This window comes from Amblyraja radiata, chromosome 26 (genome assembly GCF_010909765.2).
Source record: "Amblyraja radiata isolate CabotCenter1 chromosome 26, sAmbRad1.1.pri, whole genome shotgun sequence".
Classification (NCBI taxonomy): domain Eukaryota; kingdom Metazoa; phylum Chordata; class Chondrichthyes; order Rajiformes; family Rajidae; genus Amblyraja; species Amblyraja radiata.
The window spans coordinates 7,637,881-7,654,238 of record NC_045981.1 but is presented as its reverse complement, the minus strand read 5'-3'; the positions used below and the strand labels follow the sequence as shown (position 1 = coordinate 7,654,238).

General features: G+C 44.3%; 1 protein-coding gene across 1 annotated transcript in view; it reads left to right on the top strand.

The window, feature by feature from the left end:
• Positions 1-97: 97 nt before the first annotated feature.
• The window catches only part of ern1 (endoplasmic reticulum to nucleus signaling 1), a 59,728-nt gene continuing 43,467 nt past the window's right edge, over positions 98-16,358 (top strand). Inside the window, exon 1 of the mRNA XM_033044116.1 lies at positions 98-260. Within this exon, the coding sequence (XP_032900007.1) occupies positions 171-260 (90 nt within the window). The 5' untranslated portion in view covers positions 98-170. The remainder of the gene's footprint in view (positions 261-16,358) is intronic.

The window sequence follows — 16,358 nt, the reverse complement described above, 5'->3', positions numbered from 1 at the left end:
CCAGGAGCACCCGCCCCCTCGGTCGCCGACCCCGCCCCCCCTGTCCGTGACTGACGGCCAGGAGCACCCGCCCCCGCCCCCTCCCCCTCCCCGCCTGGCGGACCCGGGCCGCCGAGTGACGGCGGGTGTCGGCAGAGCCGCCAGCAGTCGCGGCGCGGCTCGGCTCGGCTATGTCCGGTTCACGGGCTACCAGAGACTCGCTGCTGCCGCCCACCCGCCTCCTCATGTTATTGTTGTTGTTGTTGTTGGCGGCGGGGAAGGTGAGTGTGAGGGCGGCGCGGAGGGCGAGGGGCTCTGGGCGGTTGATGCCGCCGGCGGCTGCGGGACGAGCATCCACTAGGCCCGGTGGTGGTGGTGATGGCGAGGACGACGGGCTGGCCGTGGGCCGTCTCCTGCACTCAGCCTGGCTGCAAGGGGAAAGTCTGAGAGAAAAAAAATATTTAAAAAAAAAGACTCGCCCTGGCCTCCATCAGCCGGATAACGCTTAGGATTTCTGCGAAAGGCAGTTGTCAGTCGGGTGAGATAAGTGTGTGTAGAGAGGTACTGTGCATCTTCTTCTTGCGAATGAAACATAAATAAACCAAAGGAATAGTTAGATCTCAAGCCGGGTGTTGAGCAGCCAGGTTGTTGGCTCTGCTGGTTTAAACCGAAGATGGACACAAAATACTGGAGTAAATCGGCGGGTCAGGCAGCATCTCTGGAGAGAAGGAATAGGTGGCTTTCTTCTCTGAAGAAGGGTCTCAACCCGAAACGTCACCTATTCCCTTTCTCCAGAGATGCTGCCTGACCCGCTGAGCTACTCCAGCATTTTTGTGTCTATCTTTGATGTCCTCTGTGGCAGGGTGACAGACTGTGTCCGCATTTGAGTTATTTTCTTTAATTCATCTAGAGTATTGTGTGCAATTCTGTTCGTCCCGTTACAGGCTTTGGAAAGGGTGGCGTAAAGGTTTACCGGGATGCTGACACAAGGAACTGCAGATGCTGGCTTACAAAAAAAGTCACAAAGTGCTGGAGTTTAGTTTTAGTTTGAGAGATGCAGCCCTTCGGCTCACTGTGTCCGTGCCGACCAGCGATCCCTGCACACTAACACTATCCTACACACACTACACAATTTACAATATTACCAGGTCAATTTGCCCACAAACTTGTAAGCCTTTGGAGTGTGGGAGGAAACCAGAGCATCCGGAGAAAACCCAGGCAGGTCACAGGGAGAACTTACAAACTTCGTACAAACAGCACCTGTCGTCAGGATCGAACCTGCGTTTCTGGTGCTGTAAGGCAGCAACTACTACCACTGTGCCTCCGGACCACCCTAGTAACTCAGTGGGTCAGGCAGCATTTGTGGAGAACGTAGACAAATGACGTTTTCAGATAGGTGATGTTTCCAGATCCTTCTTCTGACCCTTCAGTCTAAACAAAGTTCCCATCCAGAAACAATAAGTATCCATATTGTCCAGAGATGCTGCCTGACCCGCTGAGTTACTCCAGCACTTTGTGTCTTTTTTAAATCGGAATACTGCCTGAATTTGCTATAAGGAGACGTTGGACAAACTTGAAATGTTTCTTCAGGAATGTTGGGGGTTGAGAGGAAATCTGATAGGCATAAAATTATGGGAGGCATAGATAGGGTAGACAATCTGAGCCTTTTATCCAGGATGGAAATGTCAATGACAAGAGGCATAGCTTTAAGGTGACGGGTAATGTTTAAAGGGGATATGCATTTGTACAGAGTGTGGTGAGTGCCTGGAATGCATTGCCAGGCATGCTGGTGGAACAACCATAGTGGCGTTTGAGGCTTTTGGATAAGCATATGAATATGCAAGAAATGGAGGGATATGGATCACGTGCAGGCAGAGGAGATTAGTTTATATTTGCATTATGCTCAGCACAGACATTGTGGTGTGAAGGGCCTGTTCTGATGCTGTACTGTTCTATCAGTCAGTCTTAATTCGCTTGATGTGTATGATGCAACAAAGTAGAATTCAGTAAAGGAGGCCAAAAGGATTGATTAAGAAAGTTAAAAGAGGGTAAACTTGCAGAGAAAATTCAAATTCACTGGGTTTAGGTTTAGGTTTATTATTGTCATGTGTACCGAGGTATTGTGAAAAGCTTTGTTTTGCATGCTGTCCAATCAAATCAGATAATACTATACATAAATACAATCAAGCCAAACTCAAATACAATAGGTAGAACAAAGACTAAGATACAGAGTGCAGAATACAGTTCTTAGTGTTGTAATGCAACAGTTCCAGTGACAAAAGTCCAATGTCTGCAATGGGGTAGAGATGAATCGGACAGTAGGCTAGCTCACTATAAAAACTTCCACAGATACACAAAGTAAAAAAGATTCGTGAAAACTAATGTGGTTTCTTTAAATTGAAAATTGAGGGAATTTATAATGGGGAGCCTGACATTAGCAGTGGGGAAAATACTAGAAGATAGACACAAAGCTGGAGTAACTCAGCGGGACAGGCAGCATCCCTGGAGAGAAGGAATGGGTGACGTTTCGGGTCGAGATCCTTCTTCATAAAATATTAGAGTCTGTTATAAAAGATGTATTAGCAGAGCAGTTGGAAGATTGGTTTAGAATTGGTAAAGTGAAAATGAATTTCTGAAAGGGACATCATGCTTGAATGTCCTGGATTTCTTTTGAGGATGTATAAATGAGGGAGAACTAGTTGGTGTGGTGTATTTGGACTTCCAGAGGCTTTCAGTAAAGTCTCACATAAGTGACTGGTGCTCTAGATGAAAGTCCCAAGGATTGGAGGTAAGGCAGTGACACAGATAGTGGGCTGGCTGTCAACTGCAAAGGGAATCGGTCGAAGCAGGCTATTTACCGGGTGGGAGGCTTTGACTGGTTGGATACCACAGGAATGAGTGCTGGAACCCCAGTTACTTGCAATATATTAATGATGAGGGAATTCAATTCCCAGTTAGAGGTGATGCAAAGCTGTGTGGGAGTGTAAACTATCAGAGGTTATGGTGAAGTGATGAAAGTAAATGTGCAGGTGTGGTAAGAGGTAAAAAGGCACATTTGAAGAGCAACTTGTGGTTTCATTCCCATGCAGACGGTATATTCTGTGAGCATTGCATTTCCATCTCAAGGTGGAAGGTTTGTCCATTTGTTTCCATAATACTCTTTTGAGAAGGCAACACTTGGGTGCTGCTCATTGAATGCCGAGAGATGTGCAAGGTTGGTATTCAGAACCCAAATGCTTAGTTTTTCCCCTTGGTGCTTCGGGCGAGCTTTGAAAGAGCTTTGGCCCACTGGTGACTGAATAGCCACAGCCATCTTTTTAATTGGGAATCTTTTTAATGAGGGAATTCACCTCTACTATCTTGTCAGCGTCTACGTACCACCCCAAGACAATGCCGCCCATGACAGTGGCCAACTACAATGCCAACTCGATCCGTAGGTTTGCCAATATTACCACTGTTGTCAACCCGATCAACCACAACAATGAGACAACATACGGGAAGGAGGCTGAGAATCCAGATCATGGTATCAGGACAGCAATCAACCCCCTAACGTAAGTAAGATGAAATAGTTGGTTGTTAACCTAAGGAAGCGAGAGGTGAACACAATCATCTTCATCAACGGGAGAAGAAACATAGAAAATAGGTACAGGAGTAGGCCATTCAGCCCTTCGAACCAGCACCGCCATTCCATATGATCATGGCTGATCATCCAAAAGCAGTACCCTGTTCTGGCTTTTCCCCATATCCCTTGATTCCCTTACCCTAAGAGGTAAATCTAACTCTCTCTTGAAAACATCCAATGAATTGGCCTCCACTGCCATCTGTGGCAGAGAATTCCACAGATTCACAACTCTCTGGGTGAAAAAGATTTTCCTCGTCTTAGTCCTAAATGGCCTACCCCTTATTGTTAAACTGTGACCCCTGGTTCTGGACTCCCCCAAAATCGGGAACATTTTTCCTGCATCTAGCCTGTCCAATCCTCTAAGAATTTTATATGTTTCTATAAGATTCCCTCTCATCCTTCTAAATTCCAGCGAATACAAGCCCAGTCTTTCATCATATGTCAGTCCCACCATCCCAGGAATTAACCTGGTGAACCTAGCTACACTCCATCAATAACAATAATCCTTGCCCCTAAACTCAAATCCTCTCGCAATGAAGCCGTTGCCATTGGCTTTCTTCACTGCCAATGTACAAGCACACCCAGGTCTCATTGCACCTCCCCTTCTACTAATCTGACACCATTCAGATAATAATCTGCCTTCCTGTTCTTGCCCCCAAAGTGGATAACCTCACATTTATCCACATTATACTGCATCTGCCATGCATCTACCCACTCACCCAACCTATCCAAGTCACCCTGCAGCCTCAGCATCCTCCTCGCAGCTCACACTGCTTGAGTCTCCTGAAGAAGGGTTTCGACCCGAAACATCACCTCTTCCTTTTCCCCAGAGATGCTGCCTGACCCACGGCAGCATTTTGTGTCTATATTCATCAAGGGAGCTTCTCCAGGCATCCATATCATCAGCAACCTAACCTAGTGCTTCACACTGATGCAGTGATCAAGGAAGCGCATCAGCGTACATTCAGCATGTCCACGAGGATTCTCTCAAACTTCTACAGATGTGCTGTAGAAAGTATTCAGATGGGACGCATCTTACCCTGGTATGGTAACTGCTCTGCTTTTGACTGCCTGAACGTGCTGAGTGAGAGTGGTGAACACAGTCTAGTCCATGACAGGCTCGTCACTTCCTTCCATCCAGTCCATCTTCACAATGCATTGCATCGGGAAGACTGACTGGAACCATCATCAAGGATGCCTGTCACCATGGCCATTCCCTTTTTCCCTTCCACCTTCTGAGAGAAGACCCAGGATCTTGAACACTCAAGACACCTTCCAGACGAGAACACCTTCTTCACTGCGATCCCTCCTGAACCAACATCTTTCACACTCCATACCCAGAGCTCCTGCCATGTATTCTTACCCCTAACTCTACCTCATTTGCCTATTCTGTTATTGTACTTTAATGGCTTTAGTGTGCTAATTGCTGTACAATCTTGCACCGTTTTGCACTCGTTTTTTAAATTTATTGTTGTGTTTAAGAACAAGGGGTAAGCTATTTAGAATAGAGATGAGGAAACACTTTTTCACACAGAGTTGTGAGTCTGTGGAATTCTCTGCATCAGAAGGCGGTGGAGGCGGTTTCTCTGGATACTTTCAAGAGAGAGCTAGATAGGGCTCTTAAAGATAGTAGAGTCAGGGGATATGAGGAGAAGGCAGGAACGGGGTACTGATTGGGGATAATCAGCCATGATCACATTGAATGGCGGTGCTGGCTCGAAGGGCCGATTGGCCTACTCGTGCACCTATTGTCTATTTATCATTACTGTGTGTATACAGATATCTCTGTGAGCTTCATGGGAATTATGGATTTCATTGCACCCTGGTCTATATGGCAATAAACTATTCTGATCTGTATCTGAACTTAAGACTTGTTTTACGTTTTTAATGTTAGCAGTGATGTTTTTGCATCTGTGCTGCAGCTATTGAGACACAGTCACCCTCATCAGCTAGACTCTCATGGAACCATAGTTGCTTAATATTTAATTTGCTGATTGCACTACCAGTCTGTTTGTGGGCCTTTGTAGGTTTGGCAGTACAGTGGAAATAGAAAACATTCCTGTTGCATGGTTTCGAGGATGTAACTAGTAGCGTGGATAGGGGAGAACCAGTGGATGTGGTGTATCTGGACTTCCAGAAGGCTTTCGACAAGGTCCCACATAAGAGATTAGTTTACAAACTTAAAGCACACGGCATTGGGGGTTCAGTATTGATGTGGATAGAGAACTGGCTGGCAAACAGGAAGCAAAGAGTAGGAGTAAACGGGTCCTTTTCACAATGGCAGGCAGTGACTAGTGGGGTACCGCAAGGCTCAGTGCTGGGACCCCAGCTATTTACAATATATATTAATGATCTGGATGAGGGAATTGAAGGCAATATCTCCAAGTTTGCGGATGACACTAAGCTGGGGGGCAGTGTTAGCTGTGAGGCGGATGCTAGGAGACTGCAAGGGGACTTGGATAGGCTGGGTGAGTGGGCAAATGTTTGGCAGATGCAGTATAATGTGGATAAATGTGAGGTTATCCATTTTGGTGGCAAAAACAGGAAAGCAGACTATTATCTAAATGGTGGCCGTCTAGGAAAAGGGGAGATGCAGCGAGACCTGGGTGTCATGGTACACCAGTCATTGAAAGTGGGCATGCAGGTGCAGCAGGCGGTGAAGAAAGCGAATGGTATGTTAGCTTTCATAGCAAAAGGATTTGAGTATAGGAGCAGGGAGGTTCTACTGCAGTTGTACAGGGTCTTGGTGAGACCACACCTGGAGTATTGCGTACAGTTTTGGTCTCCAAATCTGAGGAAGGACATTATTGCCATAGAGGGAGTGCAGAGAAGGTTCACCAGACTGATTCCTGGGATGTCAGGACTGTCTTATGAAGAAAGACTGGATAGACTTGGTTTATACTCTCTAGAATTTAGGAGATTGAGAGGGGATCTTATAGAAACTTACAAAATTCTTAAGGGGTTGGACAGGCTAGATGCAGGAAGATTGCTCCCGATGTTGGGGAAGTCCAGGACAAGGGGTCACAGCTTAAGGATAAGGGGGAAATCCTTTAAAACCGAGATGAGAAGAACTTTTTTCACACAGAGAGTGGTGAGTCTCTGGAACTCTCTGCCACAGAGGGTAGTCGAGGCCAGTTCATTGGCTATATTTAAGAGGGAGTTAGATGTGGCCCTTGTGGCTAAGGGGATCAGAAGGTATGGAGAGAAGGCAGGTACGGGATACTGAGTTGGATGATCAGCCATGATCATATTGAATGGCGGTGCAGGCTCGAAGGGCCGAATGGCCTACTCCTGCACCTAATTTCTATGTTTCTATGTTAGTCTTTGTCATATTTTTAAAACATTTTCAGTTTGTTAATTCGTGTCATAGTTCATAAATTCTAGGAGCAGAATTAGGCCAGTTAGCCCATTGAGTCTGCTCCACCATTAAATCATGGCTGATCTATCTTTCCCTCGCAACCCCATTCTGCTGTCTTCTCCCCATAATTGCTGACTCACGTACTAATCATGAATCTGTCAATCTCCTCCTTAGAAAAAATATCCACTGACTTGGCTTCCACATCCGTCTGTGGCAATGAATTTCCCAGATTCACCACCCTCTGACTAAAGAAATCTTCCTCATCTCCTCCAAAGATACATCCGTTTATTCTGAGGCTATGACCTCTGGTCCTAGACTCTCCTACTAGGTTCCCAAATGCTTGTCCAGCTGGTGCTTAAAGTTGTGCTGAAATGTCTTCATTGTGAATGCTGCTGCAGGGGCTTTGACCTCAATTGTCAATTCCCTTTCTCCTTTCACAGATTCTGCCAGACTAGTGTGTTTGCAGCATTAGCTGTGGAGAAGTATACCCGTCATCTCCCTTCTCTGTTCACTGTTGTTGTACCATTCTGTTTTCCAGTTTCGTAGATAACGTGACTTAAGCAGCTCAGAAGTGACCTTGATGGAGCATGGTTGCAGAATAAGCAGCCAAGATTATGATGAGTTGGAATTTCTTGCTTCCTCTAGGCTTGGGAAGTCATTGAATTTGCTACTACAGGGAACTGTCAAGGCCATCACTGAATGTATTCATAGCTGAGAGATGGATGATTGGACCATGGCAGGCTGGCAGGCAGTAAAGTGAAGACAAGGTTTATTGTGATTTTAATGGACAGTGGAGTAGGGACTATTTGCCTTACCTCTCCTCGTCTTTGTCCACATTTACTCATTTTTTAAACGTAATATTAAAGACAGTTAATACAGTTTTCTTATCAGAAATAAAATTTGCCATTTGACAATATTTTGCATCAGATTAATACTTCAAAGGAAGTCTGTGGTCTGTGAACTGGTAGAATGGGCACACTCAGTTCTGCTAAAGGCAGAGAAGGCACAGTATACTGATTATATTTACTTGATGAATTCATTGTCAAAAAACGCACTCTTGATCAAGCATAACATTTGCCAGAAGTGAGTGCTTGTTACCTCGTGTTGTATAGGATCTCTTGGCCAAGTACAGCAACTTATGCAAAACGCTTGCTTAATCATAATGTGCTCGCTCAATTATTTTTTATTTGCATTTGTTACAGATAATCTCTCACCATGTGACCGAGAGCTTTCAAAAGTCTCATTGCTCTCATTGTGCTTGATGCAAACATGACATTCCTTGGAAGTTGGTCTATTTTATCAGGATCAAATTTTGGTTGAACTTGAGAAATAATGCATAGGTGATGGACAAAATAGCAGCTGAAGGTTTTGAAACAAAGACAAACAATCTTGGAAAAAATGTAATGCAGTAGGTTTCTCTGTTTAATTGGTGTGCCTTTGCATGTTCCCGTAAAAGGTGGAGATATTTTTCTTACTATTAAATGAAGATATATTCCGTCTACTATCCTAGCTATTGTGATACTGTTTTCCTTTGGTGCTCAGCATCAGCCAGTACAGCTCTTATAGTACAAAGCACAAAGTGCTGGGGGAACTCGGTGGATCAGGCAGCAGCTGGGGAGGGAAATATGAGGAGAAATGTGAGCTATTGCATTTTGAGAAGTCTTGGGCAGGACCTACACACTGAATGGTAGGGCTCTGGGGGGCGTTCTAGAGCAGAGGGCTCTAGGAGTGCAGATGCATGGTTCCTTGATGGTCAAGTCACAGGTAGATAAGGTGGTCAAAAAGGCTTTTGGTACATTGGCCTTCATAAGTCAGAGTATTGAGTATAGAATTTGGGAATGGAGACGAGGAAACACTTTTTCTCACAGAGAGTGGTGAATCTGTGGAATTCTCTGCATCAGAGGACGGTGGAGGCGGGGTTCTCTGGATGCTTTCAAGAGAGAGCTAGATAGGGCTCTTAAAAATAGCGGAGTCAGGGGATATGGGGAGAAGGCAGGAATGGGGCACTGATTGGGGATGATCAGCCATGATCACATTGAATGGCGGTGCTGGCTCGATGGGCAGAATGGCCTACTCCTGCACCTATTGTCTATTGAGGTCATGTTGCAGTTGTATAGGATGTTGGTGAGACTGCATTTAGAGTATTGTGTTCAGTTCTGTGCATCATGTTATAGGAAAGATGTCAAGCAGGAACGGGTACAGAAAAGATTTAAGAGGATGTTGCCAGGACTAGAGGTATTGAGTTATAAGGATAGGTTGAGTATGAAAATCGCAGGAGGATGAGGGATGATCTTATAGAGGTGTATAAAATCATGAGGAATAGATCGGGTAGATGCACGCAGTCTCTTGCCCAGAGTAGGCAAATTGAGGACCAGAGGACATAGGTTTAAAGTGAAGGGGAAAAGATTTAATAGGAATCTGAGGGGTAACTTTTTCACACAGAGGGTAATGAGTGTATGGAACAAGCTGCCAGAGGAGGTATTTGAGGCTGGGACTATCCCACGTTTAAGAAGCAGTTGGACAGGTACATGGATAGATAGGACAAGATTGGAGGGATATGGACCAAATGCAGGCAGGTGGGACTAGTGTAGCTGGGACATGTTGGCTGGTGTGGGCAAGTTGGGCTGAAGGGCCTGTTTCCACACTGTATCACTCTATGACTATGAATGGACAGGTGACATTTTGGGTCGGGATCCTTTTTCGGACTGAAGTCGGGTCCTGACTGAAACGTCGCTGGTCCATTCCCTACCCAGATGCTGCCTGACCCGCCAAGTTCCTCCAGCACTTTGTCCTTTGCTCAAGATTCCAGCATCTGGTTTCTTGTGTCTCCTCTGGTTCTTAAAGTAACCGGGTAGTAATGCCCCTACTTAAATGTTGGCTTAATGAGTGGTTGCTGGCCTTTCTGCAAAGGTTGATAATTGAAATTTGTTCCGAAGTCATATCTTCATCCAACTGCTTGGGCGATGCCTTATGAATGAGTTCCAAAGCGCCGTGTGTAGCCTTCTCCATGTGACCTTGCATCACTTCTTTACCAAACAGTGCTGCACCTGCTGAAACAGGATATAGCCGTGCAGAATGGATTTTAGGAACTTGGAAAATTCATAAAGCAGAGTAGGTAATTTAGTTATTGATGCTGGTGGAAAAGAGTGCCTAATCCCACCTTTAAACTCTTGGTGTATGGTCCTGCAGGTCATGGCTTTTCTTGGTTCTTGGTTCTTGATTCTTGGTTTCTTGGTCCTCCAAAATATTCCAAATGGAATTTAAACTGGAGGTGGTGAAGGGAGGGCTTAAGCCAGAAAGGGTTATTGGGAAGAAAGAGCTACTTTAAATTTAGTTGCATCTGGTTGGGTAACTATAGTTGGGTGGAGATTATTCCATGCTTTAATTGTGCGGGGGAAGAACGAATTGCTGTACACGTCGGTCTTTGTAGCTGGGATCACAAATTGGATCGAATGCCCTCGTCTGCTCCTAATTGGTTTGGGTTTGGTGTAGGTCTTGTAATCTATGTCGAGCTGACCATTTAACATTTTGTAAAAACAGGTCAAACGGTGAGTTTCACGTCTGTCTTGGAGAGGGTTCCACCCCAGAGAATTCAGAAGTTTGGTGACACTCGCTTCTCTCTCATAGGTGTTAGTAACAAATCGAGCTGCCTGTCTTTGGACACGTTCGATCGAAGAAATGTTTTTGTTTGCGTATGGGTCCCATGCTGCAACTGCGTAGTCCAAATGAGGTCTAACGAGGGTGAAGTATAGCTTCTCCTTGACAGAAGTTGAACAATGATGAAAGTTGCGCCTCAGAAAGTTTAGGACACCTGTTGCTTTCACCGTTGCATGATGAGTCTGACCATTCCAACACTTTGTTCACACATTTATCTTGTCCGCACAATAATATCTATCTCACTGGAAACCTTCGGATTATCTTCAATCGGATTTTATTGGACTTTATCTTGCACTAAGCATTATTCCCTTTACCATGGAGACAGATACAAAAGGCAGGAGTAACTTCGGCAGGTCAGGCAGCAGCTCTGGGGAAAAGGAAAAGGTGACATTTTGGGTCGAGACTCTTCAGACAAAGTCTTTCTCTGAAGGGTCTCGACCCGAAACATCACCTATTCCTTTTCTCCAGAGATGCTGCCTGACCCGCTGAGTTACTCCAGCCTTTTATGTCTGTCTTTGGTTTAAACCAGCATCTGCAGTTATTCTCTACACATTCTCTTTATCATGTATGTGCACACTGTGGATGGCTCAATTGTAATCATGTATAGTCTTTCCACTGACTGGTTATCATGCAATAAAAGCATTTCACTGTACCTCGGTACGTGTGAATATAAATTATACTAACTAAAATATCATAAGTAGACAATAAGTAGACAAAAAATGCTGGAGAAACTCAGCTGGGCGAGTCAGCATCTATGGAGAAAAGTAGTAGACGACGTTTCGGATCGAGACCCTTCTGAAGAATGCTGGAGAAGGGTCTCAACCAAGAGTCTGAAGAAGGATTTCGGCCCGATGCTGGAGAAACTCAGCGGGTGAGGCAGCATCTATGGAGAAAAGGGGTAGGTGACGTTTCGGGTTGAGAGTAGAAGGAAATAGGCAACGTTTCGGGCCGAAATCCTTCTTCAGACTCTTGGTTGAGACCCTTCTCCAGCATTCTTCAGAAGGGTCTCGATCCGAAACGTCGTCTACTACTTTTCTCCATAGATGCTGACTCGCCCAGCTGAGTTTCTCCAGCATTTTTTGTCTACTTATGATATTTTAGTTAGTATAATTTATATTCACACGTACCGAGGTACAGTGAAATGCTTTTATTGCATGATAACCAGTCAGTGGAAAGACTATACATGATTACAATTGAGCCATCCACAGTGTGCACATACATGATAAAGAGAATGTATAGAGAATAACTGCAGATGCTGGTTAAAGTCTACTTTCGATCCAGCATCTGCAGTTCCTTCTTAAACTAAAACATCATGTTCTTCGACTGAAATTGTTCCTATAATCTTAAATGCAAGTTTTTCTTCAGTTTCCTACTAACCCCCCACTCCTGCCTTTCCCCAGTGGTGTTAGCGTTGAGCTTGTACAATCTTGCTGTCCCTGGCAAATCACTTCAAACTGGTTACTCATTTCATGGCTTGAAAGTTGAACATGCTTCACAGTCAAGCCTGATCTTGCACTCAACCGATCTTTGGACCTTCCTGGACTTTTTGAAACTTTGTTTGCTTCCTTCCAATCGTAATGGGATGCTAAAGCTACCTGTAAAGACGCCCCAGCTGATGTATTAATTTTCACAAGTCTGGGATCTGGGCGGTAATCTGTGATGTTCAGCGTCACACCTGGTTACAATTTTCCAGACATTACTGTGCTGTGGCCAGTTCTGTGAAGATTTTACATAATAGTCAGTCTGGATTTTGTGCTAGTTTGGGAATTGCAACCTTCTCAGTCAAACAAGAGTGCCTCCAACTGAGTTAACATAAGGAGCAGTAATAATAACAGTTTTTTTTTGCTATTCATCAACTTCATGGTTGATCTTCGACCACTGCCATTTTCCAGCACTATCCTCGTAACTCGTGATTCCTTTTATGTCCATGTTTATTGTTCACTGTTTGGAATGAACACTGTAAATGTGATAAATGTGCCCACACAGCTGTCCCAGTAGAGAAACCCTCTGAAGAGACTTCTCCACATCACAATCCTAAACAGCCTGTCCCTTATTTTCCCCTGGAACCTCACTCTGGGGAAACATCTTCCTTGCTTCCAGCTTGAATTGCTGTTCTTAGGAGATTTCCACTCATTTTCGAAAACGTCAAAGAACAGAGGTCGTAGTCTACTCAATCTCTCCTTGTGTGGCAAACCCAGGCCAGTGCAGTGAATCTTTGCTGCGCTCTCTCGTGAGCAAGTGTATCTTTTATATAAGGAGACCAAAACTGTACCGAGGAGTTGTGTGGCATTTTCACAGAGGCCCTATATAATTACTGTGAGACATCCTTAATCCTGTAATCAAACCTTGCACAACATGGCTCTCTTAAGTACTTGCTGCACCTGTAAGCTGCCCGTCAGTAACTTGTGTACAAGTACACCAAGTCACTTTGAGCATCAACAGCATCCAATCTTTCAACACTGGATCTTTCAAGCATTTCCCCGGGTGCTCTGGTCATTACATTGTCATCACGTTACCACCAACGCAAAATGGCCCCCTTTCGTTTCCCTCCACAGATGCTTCCTGAGGTGCTGAGTTCCTCCAGCAATTTATTTTTTGCTTAAGATTCTAGCATCTGCAGTTCCTTGTGTCTCTATTAATTCTGTCCTTCGTTCTTGAATTACTGTATGTGTGAAATATGATGAGCCTTTTTGAAGTAACTTGAAATAATTTTGGAGGACGAGATTTGTCAGTGGGGGGTGCAGATGGATTTTAAATTTAAAACCTCGGCTCTTTTTATATTGGTTAGCACAGACTCCATGTGATCACTTTTAATAGATGAAATTTCACATACTGCACCGAATTGCATCATAATAAGCAGTTGAAGGGTTTGTTTGGCATGATTCTGCTAACTTTCTTGTAGTGCAACGTTTTTGGACACACTCTTCAATATTTTGCCAATATTTATATACCTGGTCATTGTCACGTTGCTGTTTTGTGGCAACATGTCTTTATTTAAACAAATAATTACTTTTTTAAAGTGCTTCAATGACACTTTAGATATGCGCTTGTTATTTCTGCAAGAATGATTTCCTTGCATAGAGAATACAGATTTACTACCAAGTGCCTTGTCACCATGTAACCTCTATCTACATATTTCAATGTAGACCACTCTCATACTCCATAAAGTAAGATTTTGAATATTTTGTCTCTCAGGAATCTATTTGTTTCGCCAGAAACCGAAGAGTCACCTTAAAACCTTCCTTTTTGATCAAGCTTGTGCTTACCTATCCAGTATCCCCTAGAAGGCAAGTGGCAGCTTTCGATGCTGCTCCCCAGAAGCACCTTAGGATGTTTTCAGTGGGATTTCTTGTGAGGCCACGGTTTCAATAAGCTTGTCCTATTTAGATTGAGCCTTTGAAGATGTTGATATGATTTTATGAATAGCCTTGGTGTTAAGTTTACATTTTTTAGGTCAATTCAGCACACACCAAACTGAATTGTACTGACTCAACTTGGAATGCAATCTTTTGATAAATATTTAATTTCCCAGATAATTCTGATGCCGATGCAACTTGTTGTCATGACTAGGAATCGTGTTTAGTGGCGAGTTATTTAGAATACAGAGCACTTCTATGTTTCCGTGTGGGGACACCCTTTCCGATGGAGTAAGGCTGCGGGTCAGGCAGGATCCCTGGGCAACATGGATAGGTGATATTTTTTCATAGCTGAATTGTGCAGTTTAAAACATCACCTATCCATGTTCTCCAGGGATACTGCCTGACCAGCTGAGTTACTGCAGCACTTTGTGTCTATCAATGTTCAGCACTATGTTACTCTAAAGCCAGTTCCTTTTCTATAGTATGTTGTCTCCTGCATTTCATATATCATTGTTTCGTACATGTAGTCAGTCTATTTGCCTCTTAGTCTGAATAATTCTCCTGGGATAGGGTGGAATGGGAGACATTGCATTACATTTGTGAATGCTTAATTAAATGTACTGCCAAAAGAAACAATAGACAATAGGTGCAGGAGTAGGCCAATCGGCCCCATCGAGTCAGCACCGCCATTCAATGTGATCATGGCTGATCATCCCCAAACAGTACCCCGTTCCTGCCTTCTCCCCATATCCCCTGACGCCGCTATTTTTAAGAGTCCTATCTAGCTCTCTCTTGAAAGCATCCAGAGAACCCACCTCCACCGCCCTCTGAGGCAGAGAATTCCACAGACTCACCACTCTCTGTGAGAAAAAGTGTTTCCTCGTCTCCGTTCTAAATGGTTTACTCATTATTCTTAAACTGCGGCCCCTAGTTCTGGACTCGCCCAACATCTGGAACATGTTTCCTGACTCTAGCGTGTCCAAACCCTTAACAATCTTATATGTTTCAATGAGATACCCTCTCATCCTTCTAAACTCCAGAGTGTACTTCGAGTAAGGAACAAAAGATTCCACTATAGCTCCAAATTTCACCTCCAATTATATGTTCAATTCGGTTAGGCAGTTTAAACTGCATTATTGCTTCCGTTCTTATGTGAGACTATCTTTGGGCCGCTATGTAAAGTAAATGGTTTGCTTTGCCCCACAGATGTTGAATTTGCATTATTTAAATTGTACACTCTTTAGCCTATAAAAGGCATTAGGTAAATGTCTTTAGTCTAGTAAATGTCTCATGCTAATTTGTGTAGGAAAGAACTGCAGATGCTGGTTTAAATCGAAGATAGACGCAAAATGCTGGAGTAACTCAGAGTAACAGGCAGCATCTCTGGAGAGAAGGAATGGGTGACATTGCGGGTCGAGACCCATCTCATGCTAATTTGTTTAGCAACTGGGAGATCCAGCAGCCCTTGCTGCAAGTGTTTGGCAAAATGGTCGCCGAGTCTGCACTTGGTCCCGCTAATGTGAAGGAGGCCACCGAATGCAGGTGAAGAGATTAGAGGAGGTCTCACATACTGAGGTCTTTGAATGGATGCGAGGGGGAAGGTGTAGGGACAGGTGTGACATCTCCTGCGGTTGCGGGGAGGGTATCTGGGTGGTTTTGGTGGGAAGGGACGAGTGAACCATGGAGTTGCGGAGGGAGTGGTCTCTGCAGAAAACCTGCACAAACGTGCTGCCCGTCGCCTCCTGCAACCGGCCCTCCGCTTCCGTGTGCCGTGGACCACTTCCCGAGCCGATCATGGAGCTTTAGGGCACTTTCTGGCTGTGTGGGAGGCGAGTTCATGTTCACAGCTGCGACTTTCCCCATCAGCTTCCATTCACCATCTCGGAAGGCTGGCTGTTTATAGTTGGGTATAATTGCAATCAGGAAATGAAACGCATAACCTTGTGTAATGACTGGTAAGTTCCAAATACCCGCAATCTAAGCTGAGAAACCTGCTTTACACGAGTGAGAAAGGGACCAGCTGCAGATCGACAACTTATCCTGAGCTGCTACTGCTGCTACATGCGCTGTATCATTTGCCATTTATTCTCATAAAACTTATAACCAGCTTTCCAACTTTCAATATTTTCAGCTTATTTTACCTTCAAGAATCCTAGTTTGCCTGCCTGTTGTATCTTATTGGATGAGATATATTAGTATTTAAAAGAATATTCATATTTTTGCAGGCATTTAGGTTAAAAGTGCCTGAGTGTCAGTGGTTCAATGATGCTTTATGTCACATATGCAAATGCACAGGGAAATTCAATTTTCATATACACTTGCTGGCACCATCATTTTTGTGGCATTAATCAAAATCTTCAGCCCTGTCGGACCATGTGCTCCA